Source organism: Echinops telfairi, unplaced genomic scaffold, assembly GCF_000313985.2.
Source record: "Echinops telfairi isolate 266 unplaced genomic scaffold, ASM31398v2 ScPeMD7_9;HRSCAF=40, whole genome shotgun sequence".
Classification (NCBI taxonomy): domain Eukaryota; kingdom Metazoa; phylum Chordata; class Mammalia; order Afrosoricida; family Tenrecidae; genus Echinops; species Echinops telfairi.
This window is the reverse complement of record NW_022103906.1, coordinates 98,207,697-98,231,655: the sequence shown is the minus strand read 5'-3', so window position 1 is coordinate 98,231,655 and position 23,959 is coordinate 98,207,697. Positions and strand designations below refer to the sequence as shown.

The window sequence follows — 23,959 nt, the reverse complement described above, 5'->3', positions numbered from 1 at the left end:
CTCCTCCTGTCCCACTATCATGCTCAGTCCCCACCAGGATTTCAGCACTTCCTCTTTGTTACGTTCCCCTTGATCCTGCCCTACCAGGTCTCGGGTGGAGAGATTTTGACTACAGATTATCAGATAGCATTATAAAAGGGTTTTAGGAGTGAAGTACCCTGAAGTCTGTAAATATTTTTAAATGAATTCAACAAGGAAAAATAAAAAACAAAGAGAGCAATAAAGCTAACAGGCATAACATTACAGTTGATGACAAGTTACATGAGTGTTTTTTCAACCTTTCTACAGAGTTCAACATATTCCAAACAAAAACTTGAAGAGGAAAAAAAATTGCCTTACAGTGCAGGCTTAACGGAGGCTAATTTACATAAAGAGCAGGCAACAATTTAAAATATCGAATGGTGATCTATGACGGATAAGACGCACACATTTCCCTGCTAGCTTGGTCCTGACAGGCCAATGGCAGAGAGACTAGTCAGTGTCCTACAGTGCCCTCTTGACCTGCTAAGGCTGCCGTGACCTGTGAATGCTCTTGACTTTCTAGTGTCGAGAGGAGATAAGACGGTGTCTTCATCTCTGAAAATGTCTACACTACAGTATGATTGTTAAAGGAAGAATAAAGGAAAAATTAGGAGGTAAAGAAAGGGTTTAGACCCTATTAACTACCCCACATATTACTGTCCCTCAACTACGGAACTAGAAATACCAGTGCACTTTATGATAGCTCCGTAAGATATGAAGATATATATACGCATGCATGTATCTGTTGAACCAGCTACTTTCCTGGGGAACCTAAAAGTCTTAAATATAAGGAGAAAAGAAGTATGCATCGTTACTTTTCACATTTGTCACATATTGAAACAAGTAAGAAATGGCTTTTTAAAAAACAGATATATGAGATTGGAACAGAATTCAGGTGTACATTTACCTCGATATTATATTCTGCCTCGTCGGTGTTGATTCTTATTGTAATATCCTCATCTCCGACATGGGCTAACACCCTAGAGTTAGGCTCACCTTAAAGGGAAAAATAGGTAGTGATCACTATTAAGAAATATTCCTACTGAATAATGCGTTGTGCATCAGTGTCAGGAAAATCACCCAAACCCCACACCAGAAAGGACTCTGCCTCAGTGCTGGGAGACCTGCAACCAAGCACCGAAGGCCCCACAGAAACGGAGGCTGCTCACATGCCTCGAGTCCGTCTCGACTCCACAACCAGTGCCTCCCGTGTGTGTGTGTGTGTGTGTGTGTGTGTGTGTGTGTGTGTGTGTGTCTCACGAACGAGACCAACAGGGCCGGGGTTCACTTGCGGGATAAAGAGGAACAAAGAAGCGGCAGAAAGCGTATTTGGAATGCACTCCTTGGGTCTTGGACTGCACTATTTGAGGATGTCACTGGTTTTTTTCCCACCCCTATTTGTAGAAAAATTAAACTGCAATTTCTTACTTGGTGCGTTTTCTCAAATCAATACACAACAGCGTAACGGATGAAGTTATCTTACCCCCTAGCTTCCCCATGTAGAATCTTTGACGGGCAGCTCATGCTGGCGACAGCAAAGCCTGATTCTCTGAGGGAAACTCATTGTCATCACTGAAATAAAGGCCAGTGTGTGACCTTGGAGCCAACAGCCGTTTCCCATCTACGAATGTTTGTGCTGAGCCAGTTCAAGGGGCTCAGGAACCAGTCGGCCCTTCCTTCTGGTCCCCACAGCAGGAGGCAAGTGTCATCAGGGAAGCACAGAGCGCGCAGGCCATACGAACCAACCACGTGTCCGCGGAAGAAGTCCTGCCACTTGACAGTGTACTGACTCTCGTTTTGGCCATCCACCACCACCACCTTGAAGTTCTGTGAGAAGTGCTCAGTACTGGACGTCAGGTATAACTTAAAATGCCTGAAAAGGGACAGGTTCACGTTTTATTACAAAGACATCAACTATAACCTTAATTTTCATATAATTACATTTTCTTAAAAAGTCAAGGTAGCTGAAATTACTAAAAATACCGTGCAAGTCACAACTACTGTTTACCTGGTACTTAGAACAATACAGACAAAGAGACTGAAACTATGAGAAGAAGGCATAGTTGTAAAACTCTGACAGACCCAGAGAACGAGGGGAACTAATGCAGGCAGGGAGGGGATTCACGGAGCCTAAGTGCTCTGGGGAATCTCAATCTCTCTCTCTCTCTCTCTCTGGACACACACACCGTGGGAAGTCTAGATTGGAATCCTGCAATCTTAAACATGTGTGAAAAGCTAATCAAATTAGACACCACATACCTACTCCGTGCTAGTATCTCTACTTCACACATGTAAAAACTGAGGCATAGAAGTTAGGTTAATCAACAAACTGGAACTGGAACTCAGGGTTTATTTCAAAATGCTGCACTATACTGCCTCTAGCAGCCAAGGGCAATATCCTACGAGAAAACTCTCAGCGCTGTCTGCAAAAGTAATAAAAGTTCATTTCTATGGGACAGACAACCGAAAAGTGGGTGAAGGGAGAAGTCGGACAGGGCAAGATATGACAAAATACCCATTTATAAACTATCAAGGGCTCATGTGGGAGAGGGGAGCGGGGAGGGAGGGGAAAAATGAGGACCTAATGTCGGGGGTTTAAATGGAGAGAAAATGTTTTGAGAAATGATGTACAAATACGCTTTACACAATTGATGTGTGTATGGATTGGGATAACAGTTGTATGAGCCCCTAATAAAATGTTTAAAAAAAAAAAAGTTGAACTGGAAAAAAAAAAAAAAAGTTCTCAAAAGATGAGACTGTCAGAGGAAACTCAAGGCAAGCTATGCGGCACTGAGATTAACATACATGCTCCAGTCCTTTAGTGGGCTTAATATGCTTTTGCTTTCTACGAGCTTCAGTCCCGACCTAAGAACTGGGAGTGGCGAGGAAGCATTGTTCAAGTGTGACTAATCATTAGGCCCCTTCCGCGTGCTTCTGTTGGAGGCATGCCGCATCTCGAGGACGTGGGCGCGTTCTGTCAGCTGGGGTCTTCAGAGCGTGAAGGGTGGCTTCCCCATGGGTCTGGAAGAGCCTTGCAACTGCCAGCAGCAATCTGGACTGAAACGATCTCCATGACAACGAAGAGTTTTAACTGTGTGAGCATGCCAACGTCATTTTAGTTTCCTTGTGGCGTTTCTATGGTCACAGCGAGAGACAATAGAACATTATTTCGCAAAACCTAGAAGCCTCTCTCCTGCGATTCTAAATGTATCTTCCCACACATTCACAGCCATGAACTTGCTCCCTTCACTCATGCTGCGAACTCTGGGAAGGAAAGGCGCAGTGCCGTGCACGCCTCGTGATTTCATTTCAGAGTTCTCTGAGAGGCCACGTGACTTATCTCCATGTTCTTTCCAGACCAACAACGGAATTGCGGTCCTCGTGGAGAAGCGACTTTATCAGAAAGGTCAAGCAATGATACAAGTTCAGCATTTTGAATTTTTGATCTTAATCTACGAGATTAAGGATTTGTCAGAATTTATGGTATTTTACGAGGTGAGTAAAAAAGCATTGCTACAAAATCATGAAAACTGTTACTAAACAAAATACAAGGAATTCATTTCTCGACATATGCTCCATCTGACTCGACACACTCTGAAGACAGTACTTCTGTCGTCCTAACGTCCCCGGAAGAATTCGTGCTCTAACCTATTCCACATCAAGACGGTGGTTTGCGTTCTCTTCCAGACCCAAGCTGTGTTTCTCTGAAATGCTCTCTGAGCTTGGGGAGCAAAACAAAGGCGGAAAGGATAAAATCGGGGCTGCAGGGGTCAGTAGGGTTGGGTTTCCCATCGAAATTCTCCCGGAACAGACCTGGCACCCGCTAAGAATGAGCAGGTACATCTTATGGGGACACTCCTCAGCACCCTGCTCCTGGCCTTCTCCTTCTCAATGCGGTTTTCAGATGTCTTTTCTTAAAGGTTCTCCATAATAATCCCCCAGGAATCACCTTGTGTTCTTAAAAAATAAAAAATCCATCACAGTAAGGATTCCTTCCAAAGCCCTCAAAACAGTCACCATCACTTCCAGAGAGGCCTCGTGCACGGCCAACACCCTGGGTCCACTGGTGGCGGTTGGACCCGGCTCCCTGGAGCAGGATCACTGACCAGCCTCATCCCAATACACAACTTGTTACCAACCGTCTTCACTCGCTTTCGTCTTGCTGGAAAGAGCGAATGGGGACCCACTCTTGAGTAGGTGGCACCCAAGGGGCCAGAGGCCTGCTGAGGCCACGAAGCTGCTTAAAACAGAGTGTCCCAGGCATCGCTGCGCCAGGGCGGTGGTCCGGTCTTCTCTGCCTGATGCCAGTCTCCCCTTCCCGCCTCGTGGTGGGGCTGCCTGGCCTTCTTGATGAGTTTATGTCGGGTGCCATCCTCGCCAACTTGCTGCAAAAACTCAGTGATCAAGGGAGATGTCCACTGAGTTTTATTAAAATTTTGCTATGTGCCCATACTGCAATTCCGCACACACCCCCACCCCGGCACTTTTTTTTTTTTTTTAACGACAGCATCTTATGACGAAGACAAGTGTCAGACTAAAACAATGTGCTCCCTGAAGCCGCCCACCAACCACGGAGACAAGCTTAACCACCTGTTGTTTAGACTAAACAATACTTTCTGACTCACCCTCGTCTTTTATCTTCCCAACTTTATGTGAAGTCGCTCATACACAAATTTCCCTCCTACAGGCAGCTGCCAAACCAAGACAGGATTTTCGTTCTGACATAAGTCCAACACCACTTTCTTTTTAAAATTTTCATGTTCATGATTATTGTCTTTTCATAATTAGCACCTGATTGATTTTGTCTTTGGAGGTTGGCACAAGAACGATATAATCAGCAAACTGCATGCTGCAGCACTGTATGGAGAATATATTACTAACAATAAGACGTGCAAAAAAGAACCAAGAAGCAGACCGTTTGCAAGTACAGTTCACTATGACTTGAATATACAGGCTTGATACAGCCTTGCAAAGTAAGGCTCAGAAAAGTTCATGGAAAAATGAACTTAAAAGATAATGAAAATTTTTCTATGAATTTTTTGAAGCCCCCTCAAGTATCTTTCTGACTTTTAATTCAAGAGTTTATAGTAACTGAGAACTAGTGTAAACTGTCTGAATAAATATTTCATAGCTACTTTTAATGGTCCATTTAGTTAGGTATGTGTCGTCGTCGTCCGTCTGTGTCCCCACCCCCACCCCTGCCTTTTTTTTTTTAATCAATCCAGACCCTCCTTAAGTAACCTGAGAAATTCTACTTTTGGGAAAAACATGTATTTAAGGTTAAAAAAAAAATCTGACATTATCAACTTTTTCATTACCTTAGCATGATGGTGTTTATTGATTTATATCCAAGAGGAAATTAGACATTTAAGGTAAATTTTAAACAGTTTCACTTTTCCATCATAAAGTAACTTTAACTCCTCATGCAGCATATCCATGCTCTCTGCATCTTCTAACAGTCCCTCCTCTGAACTTAGCACACATGACTATTTAAGATGTCTTTCTTGTAACATCCATCTGCTCCTGTGTGGGCTGCAACCTTAGAGGCAGCTCATCTTCCGAGGAAAAATAACGTTCTGTGTTTCAGACCTGAGATAAAAACTAGCAGTGCCAACCTTGACCTCCAAGCATTCCTTTGGTCTGAGCAAAGGCCAAGGGAAAAGGTCTTGTACAGACTAGGCTCGTGGCTTCACCCAGGCACCCGCACCCTGGTACAGACTTATCCTCGCCCCCCACTCCCACCCCCACCGGTTCCTTTCTCTTAAGCTTGAGTGACACAACAGAAAGCAAAAGGCATAAGATTTGGCAATTGACAAACCACCGTTGAATAGCAATTTGGCCTTAGACCTGATTTCTGAGCCCAAACAGCCTCATCTACAAACAGAGGTAATACTATCTACTAACTGAATGGTTTTGAAGATTATGTGACATTACGTATTTTTTAAATAGCTGGTATGAAGTTCTCACACATTGTTAGATACATTTCCCACTGAACATTTAAGATGGAAACTAAAATACAAGCTTCCTTGTTTCTTAAACGGACAGAAGTAAATGAACACTGGCTAATGTTTTCTCAATTAGTCAGTGTTACTCAATGTCGGTGAAAAGACCCGAGGGTGTGAAGCGATGGAAGCGTCTGCCCTCGTAGCACTGCTGCTAGGGGCCACTTCACATCGAATTTCACAGCACCACACAGAGCAGCACTTTGAGTTCATATCCACCTACCAACCTTGCTACCAATGTCGCAGAAATGCATACGTATTGGAATTGGGCTTGCATTCAGATTGGTGAGCTAGTACTTAAATTCTGTAAGCCTTAATGTTTTTACTTCAGAAAAGGAGTGACAAACACTTGTACGCAGAGTGTGTTGAGATACAGAGATCATGGAAGCAATGTGCCTTGTGAAGTAAATCATACAAAATAAGCATCTCAAAAACTATAGTTGCTACTACTATTATCACTACCACCACTCTGCTCAAATTTGCTATTGTCTGAGAGCTAGACAACTAACAGTCATAATTTTTGACATTAAATATAACAGAAGTTATTTAAAAATAATGATACTGGTAATAACTACCAAAAATACAAATAGTCAAATACACAAGACTATGGTTAATTTCTGTTATACATTATGCAATACTGCAACTCAGTCACCAAAAAGACAAATCCAATAGAAAAAACCCAAACCAAACTCACTGCCACCACGTGACTCTGACAGTGACCATGTAGTTGAGAGTTTACAAGGCTGTGAATCTTGACAGAGGCAGAAGAGTTTCAGCTTTCTCCCTTGGAGAAGCTGGTAGGTTCGAACGGCTGAACTCCGGTTCAAAGTTCTCCAGGGCTCCTTGAACCAGCCCTACCCGCAGCAGATCCTTCAGCACAATCACCTTCACTTGCTGCACGTGCAGCTTTGCAATCACTGGAAAAGTTTACAGCCTTTTCTTGCACTGAAGTCAGGCTAAGTAAGGACCACGCCACCTGTTGCAACCTGCCTCCACATGTGAATCATGGACACAGTAACAGACAGTGGGAAGGAGACCTGGTGGCACGGTAGTTAAGTGCTCAGCTGCAAACTAGAAGGTCAGAGGCTCGAACGCAGGAGCTGCTGCTCTGCAGGACAATGTGGCATCTATAAAGATCACACAGTCAGAAACCCTATGGAGCAATTCATTCTACTCTGCCTCTAAGGGCCCTTTACAGAAAGGGGCTCGGGTTTCGGGTTAGTATTGGCAACGATAACAAGGAACCAACTCATACTGGTGTTGGAAGAATAAAATGTTTTCATCTCATTGGGAGGAAATCTGGAAATACCTACAGACATTTAACATGTACAAATCATCGAACCATCAATTCTCCTTCCAGCATGTTTCTTTCTCATCAAGAAGTTATACTTACATAGACAGGTAACCCTACAGAGATAGTAACTGTGTTCATGGCTTAGAGGATAGAGATGGAAAGGTTGGAGGGATACGGGGAGCTCATAATGAACACCAGGAAGAAAATGTTCTAGAATGGACTGTAATGATGATTAATCATACACCTTTTTAAAGTACTACTGAACTATGGAACATTATGATATGTGAATTATATTTCAATAAAACTATTTTTTAAGTTTATTCACAATTCTTCACTGACGCATTGTTTATTACAGCCACATCCCTCCACAGCTCCCATGCCCCAAATCACTTTGCTTAAGTGTTACCTATAAAGTACTAATCAAATAAACTATAATAATTATATGCAACAAAATACTTACACAGCTGTTTAAAATGAAGCTAATGAAAGTTATCTATATCACCTATATGCACATATTGATCTAGAGGCAAAAAGTATATATTGAAATCTTCCAGAAGTTCACACACGAAACTCTAGGTCTGAGGAGTGACTGACTGTGAGAAGCAAAGACATTTTATCCACTTCTGGGGATGGTTTGTTTCTAAAAACAGGTCCATTTAATAGTTTTTGATTGTTTGTTTGTTGAAATCTTGGAGGTCTATCCCATGAATAAAGAATTATCTGGCCCATTTATGTCCTCCTAGTGTTTGCTTCAGATCCCTGTAGGCGGAACAGTTAAAAGCCAACTGACAGGTGGGCAGTTCAAAGCCACACGCTGACTCCACAGGAGAAAGACTGGGCCGTGGGCTCCCATAAAGACTTACAGCCTTAGAAGCCCTCTGGGGCAGTTCTACTCCATCATAAAAGGCCACAGAGCCACAGTGGATTTGGTTTGGTTGTGCTTGCTTTCTGATATTAAATAAGGGCACTGAAAACAGTTTTTTAAAAGAGGCCTGCAATCGCCTGACAAATTTACATCTTTAACACATTATGAGCAATATGAGATTGACCGCCCAAGTACGGCACATGAGTGAATTATGTTACGAGGGAAGAAGAACTCAATATAGAAAAAGTACTGAATGCTAGCCCCAGCTCACCGCTATGTTATGAACCCTGAACAAATCCTTTATCCCTAAGCTGTCGCAGGGTCTTCCTATACAAAACAGATCCTTGTTACAAGGCGGACGGTGCTAAAGTAGCACAAAAAACATGCGTCATAACCATTCAGTGAATCAGAAACCTGTGCTGGAATTTCAAAAACCGTCCTATCATTAATACCCTTCAAAGACCAATTTTCTTTTGTAATACTCATCAGTATGAATTTTAAAATAGCCAATACATTATTGCAAAATCTTATGACAGATGTAATTATAACTTACAAGTCTTTACATCCTAAGACTTCAGTAGACAGCCTTATTTCTCTGCTTTTGCCAATCCAAGTCCACATGATCCCAACATTATTCTATAAATAATTCCCATTACCTTTTCAAAGCTGAAAAAGTTAGTAGTGTTTCCAAATGTGTTGAAGTCTGAAGATCCCTTTTTCTTACTGAGTGTTGCTGGATATTGGATAACGAGAGGATATCGTAGTCTGACAGCAAATCATCAAGCTTTTCTGTAATCAAGGTACAAAGATAATTAGCACCTTAGCCCATTAATCAACTGTGACATCACTAAAATGGAAATCCAAGCAATAAACTCTTCTTGAACCATACAGCACTCCCTCAGTCTTAATATTAAAGAGGGAAAAAAAGGACCTGCCTCTAATCTTGAGCTGACTTGGTTTTTAAGGCATGAAGGGTCAGATGCTGGTTAAATAACAATCTAAAGAAGCACTCACACTGAGGACTTGCAAACAGCCAACAAGCACTATGAGAAATGCTCCTGTTCACTAGCCTTCCCTGAGGAGAGATGCAAACCCACAGAAACCCCACTTACGCTGCCACTGATAGTTTAACAAGCAGAAAATAATGAGTCCTGGAGAGGCTGCAGAGACTGGAACCCTTCTGCAAGGCTGGCAGGACTGCAAATATGAACTGCAGCCATGCAAAGCCATGCAGCACCACCCCAAACTGTGAACAGCCATTCCGTCGCTCTAGCAATCCCTCTGCGGGCACATACCCTAGAGAACCAGAGACGAACGCAGACAGACACATGCACAGCACTGCAAGAAGATGCAGTCACCCTACACATCCCGAAAGGAACTCTGGTGCCGACACTCGGCAGACAAAACCCCATCAATGAGCATCCGTCACCAAAAAAGAAAGAATAAAAGATGCAGGCAGCACATGTGCAGAAAGACAGACACCCCACCCACCTCACCCCGCCCCCAATAGGACTTTACAGCCCACAAGGGGTGGGGAGGAGAGACAAGATGGCAATGGGGGAGCAGGGCACTAATCCACCCAAGGGGAGGATATTGCTTGTGTCTCCACAGGAAAGGGAGAGCGAGAATAGACCTCACTCCAGTGCGCCAGGCCTTGAGGGCGACGTCCCTGCTGGGAGCTGCTCGTTCACAGACACAGAAAGGCCTCAGCTGAAGACCTGACCGCTCCAAAGACAACAGCTACAGGTGACAGCACTGAAGATACAGTTCGGGGAATGCAGCTGATCTGACCCGCTCACATGGGGGCAAACCACAAGGGAGTACAACAGAGCAAAGCAGAGCCCCACAGTCCCTGAGGAATCTCAATAGCAGACATCTGACTCAGGGGCAGTGCTTGGCACCTCATCTGAACTGGCTGGGCGTTATTCACAAAGGGACCACACTGAAAGTCTAAAGGGGTAAGGGTGTGTGTGTGGGGGGGGTGGGGGCACTAGACTGCTCCATCCCTGACTGCAGGAAGAGCAATGGGGACATTTAGGAGGCATGCCTCTCGGTCACTAATGCTGAGGACTGAAAGGGCGCTGTTAGGTAAGCAGTCCCAGACAACAGGGCCTGCTCGCTACATAACACGGAACTCTCCTGCACTCTGGGTCAGGAAACACGTGGAACCATTTGTATCGTAGTGGGGCAAGAGGAAAGTTGCACAAATTATATACATAGGTATAAGTATAGCTATGTATACACCTAAGTATATAAATACATATACCGTAGGATTTGTCTGTGTGTATATATACATATGCTATATATATAGCAAGGAAGTAGATGGACTTTGGGCCTCTACTTAAATCTTACCTCAGTAGAAGAATAGTTTGTTCTAAAAATACAACATCATATGATAAGGCACCTTCCTGACATGTTTGCTGAAGACAAAATAGGTGCATACAAACTTGTGTGAGCACGAGGTGTCGATGGGATCAGGTATCAGGCATCAGATGACTCCAAACAGACAAATATATGATGCAAATGATGGGGTCAGAGTGGAGACCCAAAGCCCATCTGTAGACAACTGGACATCCCCTCACAGAAGAATCCCAAGGAAGAGGCGAGCCAGCCAGGTGCAGCATAGCACTCACAGAACACAAAAGCATGAAAGGAAGTTCCCCCCACTTTCATGACCCAAGTCCTACCATACAAAGCTGGCAGGACAGGAGCATGTAAGCTGGTACAGAGACGAGCTCTCGACACACTCAACCCAGGACAGATAACCCCTCAGGCACAGTAAAGGGAGTATTGATACCATGAGGGCAGAAGGAAGGGGGGGGGCGGGAGAAATAGGGAACACACTACAAAGATCAACACATAACCCCCCACCCCACCCCAGAGCGACGAACAACAGAAATGTGGGCAAAGGGAACCAGCGGATGGTGTAAGCTATGAAAATAATAATAACTTATAATTTATCAGGGATCCACAAGGGTGGGGTGTGGAGGAGAGAGGGAAGAAGACTGATACCAAGGGCTCAAGCAGAAAATGTTTTGAAAATGATAATGGCAACACATGTACAAATGTGTTTGATACAACTGATGTATAGATTGTTATAAGAGCTGTAAGAGCCCCCAATAAAATGACTTATTTTTTAAAAAAAGGGTACACAAACCAATGTAGTGAAGAAAGCTGATGGTGTCTGGCTATTAAAAGATATAGCATCTGGGGTCTTAAAGGCTTGAAGTTAAATAAGCAGCCTTCTAGCAGGAAGCAACAAAGCCCACATGGAAGAAGTACATCAGCTTGTATGATCATGAGGGGGTCTACAAGAATAGGTATCAGAAGTTCAAAAATAAGCAATCAAATTGGCATGAAGGAGCATGAACAAAGTAGAGACCCAAACCCACCTGTAAGATCAATGGACAGTCCCTCACAGAAGGGCCACACGGAAGGGGATGATATATCCAGGGTGCAGTATAGCACTGATGAAACATATAACTAACTATCCTCTAGTTCTCTAATATTTCCTCCTCTTACTATTACGGTCTTTGTGGGGGGAGGTCTGATGAGCAGGCATTCCCCCCACTGAGGGCAATCAGTTGCCAGACTGCTGTCTCATCCCTCCACAGGGGTGGGCCTGCTCCCTGCCTCTGGGGACAATGGACAGGCTCCTGTAGGCGGAGTTTTCACCCTACTGATAATGGCTCCTATGGAGACCCAGAGACCACCCCCTAGACCACCCTCATTGCTGTGTAGCCTATAGTGCAGCTCCTCCCTGTGGCGTATGTCTCTACCTGTAATTAGTGGGCTGGCATGCCCCCAAAAGGTATATGGGCGTGAGTCAGCAATATAGCTCTCTCTGACTCTGAGCTCCTTGCTGCTCACTCCCTGGTCACTCCCCTCTCCCTTGTTCCCTTGCCCTCCTTCCCTTCCTCCTCTCTCCACGTGGACCACCAAGCTGGGCTGAGGTGAGCAATGGTACCATGTAATATGTCTGACTGTATTATTATATTATCTCTCATGCTCTCAATGACTTTAATATAATACTTATATATCTCAACCGTACAATTGTGCATTACTGAACCCAGAAGTAGTATTACTGAGCCCACGATCAGCGGGTGGGGGCTGGACCCCCACTCCCCCGTATCATTTTTAACTTAATACTACAGGTCTTTGTCTTACCTCATTAATCTTGTTGGACCTGTGTATGTTCATTTGTATAATCAAGATCACTGGATGCATGGAAGCCAAGATAGAAACCCTTCAGAAACAGTAAAGGGAGTAATGATTCCCTGAAGACATGGGAGGAAAGGGGGGGGTGTGATAGCAATGATGACTATATATAAAACCCCACTCAAGAGGAACGAATAACAGAACTGTAGGTGAACGGATACATTGGATGTTGTTAGATCGGCATAATAAATAAATAAATAGTAATATATAATAATAAGGCTTCCTGGAGGTTAGGGTAGAGGAGTGAGGGGCTAGGGGGGAGCTGATTTCAAAGAGTTCAAGAAGAAAGAAAATATTTTTAAACTGATGGTGGCAGCAATTGTACAATTATGCTTGATCTAAGTGAATTTGGATTGTTATCATATCTGTAAGAGCTCCCAGTAAAATGATTAATAAAGAGAAAGAAACTCTGTTAACTCCGCACAGTGGAATACGCTGCATCCCTCAAACACTCCGACGAGGAACCACGAAGCCCCTGTGCTGAGTGATGCCAGCAATCACAAAGGAGTGTTTGAAAAACAAAAGGCAAGGGAATACTTAAAAAATAGTCAACGTCAAAACAAAGGGAAGAGACTTTGGAGAGGGGATAGAGCAAGGCGCAAACTGGGGGAGGGTGCTTTGAGTGCACAAGAAGACAGGACGGCAGCAGCCCACAAGAGAGAAGCGCCAGGCCTATGGTAAACTCCTGCAAGATTTGATAGGGAGTTTAAACTGTTGAATGTAAAGTTGATGATCTGAAATGTAACCCCCGACCTAATTTACAACAAAAGCTATGTAGGACAATAAGAATGCTCACATTTCTTTCTTCTTTAGGACTGTCAAGTGCAGTAGTGGGGAATGGGGCACGGGCACGCACATGCAAACAGAGGCTGACCTGTAATTGACCATGAGCAATCCTTGAGGATTTTCACTACCTTTGCAACAGCCAAGAACATTAATATTTCTTCATTAAAAAATGACCCAATTTCCTTAAGAAATAAGTGACACGGGGAGTTGAGGGTGGGGGTGTAGAGCCATGAGTAAAAATAGTCCTAATAAAGACAGCAAATGTAATCTGTGAACTTCTTTGGGCCTGAGGTCAAATTACTGTGAAAAGATATTTGAGATAATTAGGGAAATTTGCAAATGGACTGTATATTACATACTGGTAATTTTGTTATCTCAACAAGCATCATATTATATATACAGTGAGATAGCATCATAAAAAAAGGCATTTCTAGCTTACATGTTTACAATTTCTAAGATCAAAGAGGCCGGCTCAACCTGTCCCTCACCACCTGAGCTCTATCAACTCCTATGGTCTGAGCACACCACACACACGGGGGAAATAGCCGTTCACAGAAAGTGAGTGACACAGTCCACATCAAACCACACAAAAAGTGGTCACATCACTACCATTGCTGCATGAGAACAATCACAACAGAGTGTCAATCAATACGTAGGACACTGTGGAGGAAGCAAACAAATCTCTAGGGGAAAAATTAACATGAATTATTTTACTAGCCTAACTTGACCTGAGAGGAAAAGCACAGGCAGGCTTGTTCTACAGACAAGCAACCTAAGTCCTCACTTGGCGTAAAACAAGAGTGCTCGCATGAAGGCAATGCTGCCATATAAAACACAGTTAGGAACAGTTAACTCTGCTGCTTCCTCCACCCCCACCCCCACCCCCACCAGCACAGGACATTTGGAAAACGTAAGTCTCTTTTAAAAGCTATCTGAAAATACTTGAGTCAATACTTCCTTCTCTCTCAACAAACACCACTGCCCATGCACCAGTATTCACACAAAGTCCACTGGCCTGAGTGCATCTTCAGCGTGTACTAACAGGAACCTAGAACACGATCAACTTGCAAAGCCACTCTGCAGAAAACTAACCCTCTTCTTCACCTTCCCCTAAATCTACAACGGGCTATCTGTCAGACTCTGGTCTGGTCTAACCTTTAAACAAAAGAAGGTGTTGCTTAATGGGGCACCCATGAAGCAGGACATGGAGGAGCGGTTTAGATAGGGCAGCCAAAAGGATGAAGTGCCTCCCTGACATGTAATATTTACGTACATCTGGAAAATGGCGGTGGCAGTGGGGTAGGCATGCTGCTTATGTGAGTTAGAGAAGATTAACTCAGATTAAACTATAAATCTGCTGTGCAAGACACCTCCCCCCCTTTTTGTGTGTGCAAGACTATAAGGTTTATTTAGCACACTAGTGATTATGTACATATTATTTCAAACATCACAACTCAGTTAAATCATCTGAATATGGAAATTCCACTCAAGTGGCTACTTCCTGAGCAAGAGGTCCTATGCTGTATTCACTTTCTTAAAATCTCTTATTTAAGCGGTGGGTGGAGGTAGGGAAGGACTAGGGCTCAAAGTAGGCCTCATACTCTTCAGCTGTATGACCTTTTTTGGTTGTTTTTTGTTTGTTTTTAATTAAATTATCATTTTATTGGTACTCTTACAGCTCTTAAACAAGACCTCGTTAGAGTATTGATAAGCAAGGATGTCACTTTTGAGGACTACAGTGCACCTGACCCAAGCCAGGGTTAATTTTAATCACCTCATATGCATATGAAAGTTGGATCATGAATAAAAGAAGAATCAATGGGTTTGAATTGTGGTGCTGGAGAATATTGAAAGTACCATGAACTGCTAAAAGGCAAACAGATCTGTCTTAGCAGCAGTATGGCCAGAGTACTCGTTAAGAGGCAAGGATGGAGATATGTCGTCTTATCTATTTCGGACAGGTCAGGAGCGGGCAGTCCCTGGAGGACATCACGTGTGGTAGAGTACAGGGGCAGAGAGAAGAGGAAGGTTCCACAGAAGATGGATCCTGCTGGCTTGTTCCCAGAAGGAATTCTTTCCGTCTGAAGGCAGCAGGGGCAGGGCTGCTGGTTATGGGAGGAGGCCCCAGCTGTCCAGAGGTGGCCAAGAAGCCTGCACTGCATGTCCAGCCAGGCTGATGAAGAGGAGTTCACAAAGGAGATGCACCCAGCACTCGAACTGAAAGCTGACCTCAGGCCCAGAAGGGTGTGGAGAACTAGGGAGGGTCCCAGCTTTCTCATCACTAGCCACCAGGAGTGTGGCAGGCCAATGTCTGGACGGAATGCTGCTTGCAGAAGTTCCAGGTGGCTGTGTAGCATCATGCTACTGGACAATTCACCGGCATCTCTCCTCCCACGCCTTTTTTGTTCGGTTTTTCCACCTAATTGGTATTTAACCCACTTCCTATCCACTGAAGCTCCGGGTTCCAGGATTGTCATCCACACCTGTTTCAACTGGTCTCTACTATCTCTGCTGGAAAGGCTCTGCTTAGTGTGTCTTGCAGGATGTCCAAGGCTGCAATCTTCACAGAGTAGACAGCCATATCTCTCCCAAAGAGCAGCTGGGGTGGGGGGGGGGGGGGTGTCTAAACTGCTGACCTTTTACCTAGCAGCCGAGAGCTTTAACTACTGTCTCACCAAACTCCTTATATTAAATAAACCAAACCCCCGGCCATGAAGATGATTTTTACTCACATCGATGCTATCCAGTTTCCAAGTCTATAAATCTTATAGGAACGGACAGACTCATTTTCCTCCCTTGGAGCGGTTCTTGGGTTTGAACCACTGATCTTGTGATTAGCAATCCACTGGGGCACAAGAGCTCCTGAAAGTAAATAAAACCTCAAACTCACTGTCCTCCAGTTGATTTCAGCTGACAGCAACCCTATCAAGTGGCAGCAATTTTCACATTTTCTTGGTTCCACCCACCTTTTAAGAACAAAATCCCTTTAGGAAAGCTATTTCCAAAAACCTCCGCTTCAAACCAACAGACGGGTGTTGTTGCTAATTATAATGCTTACAGACACGATGAAAAACCTCCCTAGGATGCTACTCCCATTTTACAGAAGAAGAAATAGACTTAAAGAGACTAAGCAGATAATTCAGAGGTGGGATTTGAACTTAGGCCTATCTGGCTGTACAGTCGAAGCTTTACTGATATTATTTATACTTTCCCAAACTCCTTAAAGAGCACCTAGGTCTTACTGGGCCTTCACTCTTTGGTCGCTTGCTTTCTGATATGTCAACCAAATACAGGGTCCCCTTCCTCTGAATTCTAAAGCCCCTCTTTAGAATTCTTCTTTCTCCTTGCACTTTCTAGCTGGGTATAGTTGCCTAACCTCAAAGAGACGATGAACGGGCCTAAGGGAAGGATACTTTCTGCATATTGTACGTTCACCTCACACCTCCTCATACAATCTTGGACATAAACCAAAGCAAAGGCAATGCCATCGAGGGGATTCTGACGGTGCAAATCCATGCGTGTGGGTTTCCAAGGCTGTCCATCTTTACAGGAGCAGAAAGTCTCATCTTTCTCACGCACAGTGGCTGGTGGATTCGAACCACCAAGCTTGCAGTTAGCAGACCAACGCGCAATGAATGCACTATGTCGCTTAGAGCTCCTTAGTCCTTCAAACAGCAGCACTCAAATATTCACACACGGCACAGATTTTCAGTGCGAAGATGGCACTTCGCTGATACAGGTGTTGGTGTAACTCCTCAGCTTCCTTGATGCAGGCTGATACATGAACTCAGTCTCATTCCAGATCACAATCATCCACTGAGAACTTAACCTCAATAGTTTAGTCTCGCTGTCAGGATGCGAGGAGCACTCACGTTTCTTAAACCCCCGAGACCCACACGGGCAGCAGGCACAGCATCACCATCACATGGGAATCAAGCCCACTCCCCACCTCGGGTCTATTAAACCACAAGGTTTCTGTGTGGTCCAGCAACCTGTAAACCTTCCTGGTGATACTAAGGCACTGAAGTTTAATTAGCCTAAACTAAGGAGATAGTTCAAAGTGGACAAAAAAAAAACATTTTAGAAACTACTCATATGGCATGGTCTTAATTATGTATAAAATTAGGCCTGGGAGTGAAAAATAAAGAAAAGCAAGGTGATTATCATCATCAGTATTATCTTTGGGTGTATTCTCTATAATAAGCCATTTTAAACATAGCTTGTCAAACCCACTGCCGTTGAGTTATTCCAACTCACAGAGACCCGGGGCAGCTAACACTGTTCCAGGAGGCTGTGAATCGTTAGAGAAGCAGAGTGCCTCATCTTCTCCCCCAGGAGTGATGGGTGGGCTGGAACCACTGACCTTTCAGCTAGCAGCCCAACTCTTCACACACTGTGCCACCAGGCCTCTTTGGATTGCTAAAGCGCTTTCAAATATTTAGCTAATTATTGCAATTCTAAGTTGTTATTGTTGTTTTTTGGCTGGTGTAGTTATTTTATTTATTTATCTATCTATTTATTTATTTTTAATCATTTTCTTGGGAGCTTGTACGCTTCTCACAATCCATACATACATCGTGTCCAGCACATTTGCACATTTGTTGCCATCATCATTCTCAAAACATTTGCTTTCTACTTGAGCCCTTGGTATCAGCTCCTCATTTTCCCCTCCCTCCCTACTCCCCCCTCCCTTATGAACCCGATAATTTATAAATTATTATTTTGTTATATCTTAACACTGCCCAATGCCCAAGGTTATATGTAGATCCTTGTAATCAGTTCCCCCTTTCTAACCCACCTTCCCTCCACCCTCCCGGTATCGCCACTCTCGCCACTGTTCCTGAAGGGTTTATCTGTCCTGCATTCCCTGTGTTTCCAGTTCCTATCTGTACCAGTGAACACCCTCTGGTCTAGCCTGATTTGTAAGGTAGAATTGGGATCATGAAGAAGGGGGGGAGGAAGTATTTAAGAACTAGAGGAAAGGTGTATGCTTCATTGTTGCTATGCTGCATCCTGACTGGCTAATCTCCCTGCAACCCTTTTGTAAGGGATGTCCAGTTGCCCACAGATGAGCATTGGGTCCCCAATCTGTACTCCCCCTCATTCACAATGACAGGATTTTTTTTCCCTTGATCTCTTCGAAACCTTGTGATCACACAGGCGGATGTGTTTCTTCCATGTGGGCTGGTTGCAATTCCAAGTTATCCTCTTTTGATACCTTGTGATCTCAAACTGGAGCCACTTCAAACAAAAGCAGTCCTTCTTTGGCCCACAAAGCAAAATGATGCTAGAAGCTTCAGACGTCTAACCATCAGGTTGGCATTTCAGACCCACCATCCACTCCACAGGTGACTGGTTCCCATAAAGATTCAAACTGAAAAACCCAATCCAGGGTCGCTCTGAGTCAGAATCCACTCCATATCAGGGGGTGGTTGTTTTTATTGTCTTGTCTTGTCACTAGCAAACAACCTCTCAGCTATTTAACATTCAATTGCACTTTGCCTTCAAAATCTGAACTACTGATAATTTCAATTTTCCACAGCTTTCCAATGTTTATGTTTCTTTCCCCACTTCTCCAAAAAGTTTATCCCCCATCCACATCCAAATCTCTCAATAAACTTAAGTATAAAACACATGACTTCTTACCCCAAACCCCCACTGCCATAGAATACAATGAAGAGAAAGAGAAACACATTTCCAGTCTGCTGACTCTGGGGAAAAGACCATTAATCAAAAAATGTACTGTGTTTGGAGTTCACAAACAGGAAGGGCACAGCAGGCCCACTGACCCTGGCCAGAGCCAAAGATGCCTTCCCAGGAACACAGCCGTACCAAAATGACGAGGAGACAGCCAAGATAAGGAAATAGAAAGGCGAGGACACGGCCGCGGCTGAAGTCCAGAAGAAACACAGAACACAATACCCAAAGACGTGGGAGCAATCCACGAGGCCAGCGTGCACAAAGCAGGGGAGACGGTGAGCTGTGACGCTGCAGAGGCTGACATGGCTTCAGGAGGTCCCGACCCAAGCAAGCATTTTGGACAATGGACCAGGACAACCACTAGGGTATGGGAATGCTCCTTCTGGCTGCAGCTGGCAAGGAAGAATACTCACATCTGGGAGAAGTGTCACATTGAGCCGGAGAGAGCCAGCAGTAGACAGGGGGCCGTCTTACCACTTTTGTATCACTCATTTTGTGGGGAATATTTCAGATCTCCTTGTCTGACAAGTTTCCTTGCAGACTCCGGCTTTCACGGGTCTTGTGGTAAGTTACCGAGCATTCTGGGTGGAGATCGGGTCTTGTGGTAAGTTACCGAGCAATCTGGGTGGAGATCATAAAAGATCTCAAGGCTTCTGACTTGGGTACCTGAGAGGGTAGTGGTTCCACACGCAGAGATCTGGGAAAAACCAGCAGAAGCAGGTGTAGGCGGTTGGACACACAAGTCCGGAGTTTCAGAGAGCAGGCCCAGACTAGACACACGTTTGATGGTCAGCAGAACACAGTCAGGTGATAAGTGAAGCCATGGTGGTGAAGGAGAATGGTCAGAGTCTACAACTCAGGAAAAAGGGGGGCATGAGGAAGTACCCCTCCCCTTGACTTAGTCATGCAGGACTAAATGAGAGACATGACACAGAGCCCACCATCTCCCTCCCCTCTTCCAGCAAAGCCTATTTCTGACCCTCTTTCCCTCAGGTCTTTTTCAGACACCAGCTTCATATACTTACCACTTAGCACAAACACAACACCATACGTGCCTACATTTAATGCTCTGAAAAGCTCCAGTGTAGGCCAAAGAGATTTCTCTCATTTCCCCATCACAGCTCTGCCTAACTCTTGATTCTACTCTAGAAATAGAACATCTCTCAAACTAGATGAAGCAGTGTTGTGGTCAATTTCCCTCAGAGCAGTTAGGTTAAGTATTTAGGTTTCAAAGGAAGCCTACTTTTAATCAGCAAAATGAACATCAAAAGAGGTGAGCAGATATCAAAATATGAGGTCAGATGGTATTATCAATGATGAGAAATGAGAACCGAATTCGGGGAACTCCCAGCCACTAACCTCTGAGTAAATTCAAACCACAGTGCAGGATTCGGATACAAATTTTCCTCCTTCATCTTGTGACCTATATATTTTCTCCTTCCACCCACTACATCCTCTTTTATTAAAACTAACACACAGGGAAAACAATTTCGAAATCAAAGTGAGACTTATACATCTCAGCTGCAACTTCAAGGAGATATCATCGTGACTAAGCTCATATGACTCATAACTTTCCTAAATTATGCAACTCATAACAGTCCAAATGAAGTCAAGCCCTGCAAGAGCCATGCCCCCATTAGATCTATCCATTTCCCTTCAGAAACACAGGTTAGGGCCGAATTGATAGCACCGTTGCAGTTATGGTAGCAGCTGTAGGACAAGTTAAGTGAGTAAAATAAATAGTCATTCTCTCTACCTATGAAAACTATCCACTGGCCTTAACTCAACCTAAATAATAATAGGGTTAAGTTCAGCAACAAATTACATCCCAGACATGCACACAGGAGTCTTTTCCAAGTTCACCACAAGTTACAGGAACATCACAACTCTCAGACCACCTGACACTCACATTTTCCCTGCCTGTTTATTACAAAACTAGGCAGACTCTCGGAGGTTCATGTCAACAGTTAACAGTCTCTACGTCCTCCTATCAGGAGTGCTCCTACTCACCTCTTAATAGCCTCTAACACTCTCTTCCATACTGTTTAAGAATGACCTGTTTATATCTCGAGATGCTCTCTAGTCCACTATGATATTGAAGGTGGATTAAGCTTGGAACTTCGTATCTCCAATGCCAAGCACAACTCTTATATGTGGTCCTAAAATATACTTTGCACATAAGAAGCCCACATGATGAGGATCTGCAAATACTCTTGAGAAAGAGCCCGGTAGAGTGGTTGGGTAAGAGTTGGGCTGCTAACTCCGAGGTCGGCGGTTCAATCCACAGTCATTCCTAGGGATAAAGATGAAGCCATCTGCTCTTGTAAAAACTTTCAGCCTTGCAAACTCTAAGCAGGGTTGATATGCGTCCAAATCAGCTGGATAGTGGTGGGTACAGTGTACAGTTTCCTAAGAAGTTACGTCACTTTTCCATATGTGAACTGTTAACAGAACAACATATATAAAACGCTGTGCCACCGTGCTCATAATGTAAGTTTTATATGTCCAGATACAGCTCTATTCTCTGTTTTTTACTTTGTTATTCATTTTTTTAAACCATTTTTGGAATCAACCTTTTATCACATCTCAGAGCTGTAGTGATACAGGGGTGGAAGCACTCTGTTGTCAGAGAAAAGGCCACTGGCTGAGCCCCACCAGCCACTCTCTGGGAGATAGACGGCGCAGCCTGTTTCAGGTAAAGATTTACAGCCTCGGAAATTTCTACTCAAAGGCAGTGTGCACTATCACGTCTCAGTACATCCTAATGGGCCCCTTGGCCTTTCACTCAAGCTCTCACTACCACTGGATTGATGCAGACTCCTGGCGACCTCGTGGGCAGGGTAAATCAGCTGTCCTCTGTCAGTGTTAGGTAGCAGAATAGAGGGGGTTGTCCCTTCCCATGCCTGAAGACCCTCACAGAGGAGATTGGAAGAGAATCAAGTGAGCTTTAGCCACCCATAAAAACTTTAACTGGGCATGCTCCAATTCAAGCTTCCCCCCCCCACGCCCCGGCCCCCCTCCAGCCAGGTGAGCGGTACACCTCGGTGGCCCAACTAGGCCAAGGTGGGCTTGATTTAGCCAATGAGGTCAACCAATACACCTTCGCCCCCAGCCCCTCTGCCCCCTCCCCCGCTGGCTGTGCTGTGGTCTCTCTGGCCTCAGGTCACCCGGGGTGGGTGAGCAGTCCCACGAGGTTGCCCGTGTTCAGTGGTCAGCCCAAGCACAGCTTAAGCACAGTTTGGCATGCTTCCCCAAAATAGCATGTACTCTTTCGAGACTGTAAAACCTGAAGTTTCTTCCTTCCTTTATAAAAACCCACTTGGATCACAAAACAAGCTTCGGCATGAATTCTTTCTCGTGGGAATCCAAGAACTGAGGTATTTCCCACTCGAGAACTCTAACACAGGTTTCTGAGGCTGTTAACGTTCAAGGGAGTCGAAACCTCTCACCTCTTCTGCAGGCCTTTCCCTGGTCATTTGTAATCAATTTCAACTTGAGGCAGGCATTCTGAGGAGAACATTCAATACCTTTCATATGCTTATCGTTGACAACTTCACAATATGGCCAGAAAGCCCCACATGCATCTGAATCTACACAATACTATAAATGCTCTCATGGCAGAACGGTGGGGGGAAGGGGTACAACCACGAAATCGCAGGAGACTACAACTTCACACATGGGGAACAACACTCTCTCTACTTTATTACTGATCACTCCAACTGCTCCAAGCCAACACTTGAAAAATAAAGGACCCTACTAGGCACTGTACCTTGAACCAAACTGGATATTCCACCTCACATGCAAGTCCACCCTTCAAGTTCAACTGCTACAGAAAAACCCCATGGGGGCCCTCTAGTTTCTAGACTCAAATTGATCAAACTGGTCATCCCTGATCATTTCTTTGTTTAAAATTGTAGGGAAGACTTCCACAGCCGCAGTACCACGAGTTGGCTTGAGGGAGTTTAATGCCACCCCTCCCCGCTCCCTACCTCTCCCCCGCCCCGCATCACCTCCAAAAAGCTACCATTTAAATAACTATGAATGTACTTGGGGGTTTTGCAAAGTGCACCTCCAGGACAACTTCTCTCGCCACCACCTTACACACAGTTGACCACACGAAGGCCCTCCGGAGAAACTCGGTGGGCGCCCGGAGGCCAGGAAGAGCCCGGGGGCATCGGCCACTTCCTCCCCGGCTCCTGGCGTCCAGACCTCAGCGCCACACGCAACCCAAACAGGGCAAGGATCTCCACCGCGTCGCTTTCTCCAAACGCAGAGCTCTCCCTTCCGTGACTACCGAATGCCACGCCAGTACCCCTTTCCCATTCCCACAACCCCGACTTCTTCACTCTTTGCCCCAACTCCGAGCGCCACACCCCCTCCGTTTCCGAAAAGTTCTTCGCCCCACACTCCGCCCCCAAACACCTGATACCGGCTGGGCGCCGGCCGAGACGACCTCTCCCGGGCCTTTACCGAGTCGCTGGGGGGAGCCATGTCCCGGGGGGTCCGGCGGCCGCGGCGCCAGCACCAGAGGAATCAAGCCGGTCAGGAGGAGGAGACGCTGCCTCATGGTCCGGCCTGGCCACCCGCCCCGCTTCTCCGGCAGCCCTCGCCTGGCAGGGCACGCGACACTGCTCACATGGGCTGGGGAGGCGGGGACCCGCCCCGCCGGCTCCTCGAACCCCGCTTCCCTGCCGCGCCGCCTGCCGGGAAGCCACCGGCGCCAGGTTCGAGGCCCCCGGAAGTGCAGGACGCGATCCGCCAGCCGGCTCGGCCCACTTCCCACCACCGCCGACCCCCGCGCCGCCCACAGCCGGAAGCCGGGCGCCGCGCGGCATGCTGGGAGTCCCTCGGCCCCGCCCCTCCGAGCCTGCCAGTTCCGGGCCCGCCGCCATCCTGCCCGCCTCGCCCTCCCCTTCCTGCTGGACGGAGCCTCGCGGTGTCCTGACTCGACCCAGCGCGGCCTCGCCTGTCCCGGGGTGACCGCGGAAGAGGGCGGGAAGGAGCTCGCCGGAGGGGCGTCCGGCCGCCTCCCTGGTCACGCACTCTGGTTAGCCGCCCCGTTCGCCGTTCTCT

General features: G+C 45.5%; 1 protein-coding gene across 1 annotated transcript in view; it reads right to left on the bottom strand.

Moving 5' to 3' along the window:
• ADAM17 (ADAM metallopeptidase domain 17) overlaps positions 1-23,543 on the bottom strand; it is a 66,696-nt gene extending 43,153 nt beyond the window's left edge. Inside the window, exons 1-4 of the mRNA XM_004696019.2 lie at positions 23,357-23,543; positions 8,839-8,971; positions 1,764-1,894; positions 929-1,017 (exon numbers count right to left, since the gene is read on the bottom strand). Coding sequence (XP_004696076.1) covers positions 929-1,017; positions 1,764-1,894; positions 8,839-8,971; positions 23,357-23,453 — 450 coding nt within the window. The 5' untranslated portion in view covers positions 23,454-23,543. The remainder of the gene's footprint in view (positions 1-928; positions 1,018-1,763; positions 1,895-8,838; positions 8,972-23,356) is intronic.
• Positions 23,544-23,959: the final 416 nt, after the last annotated feature.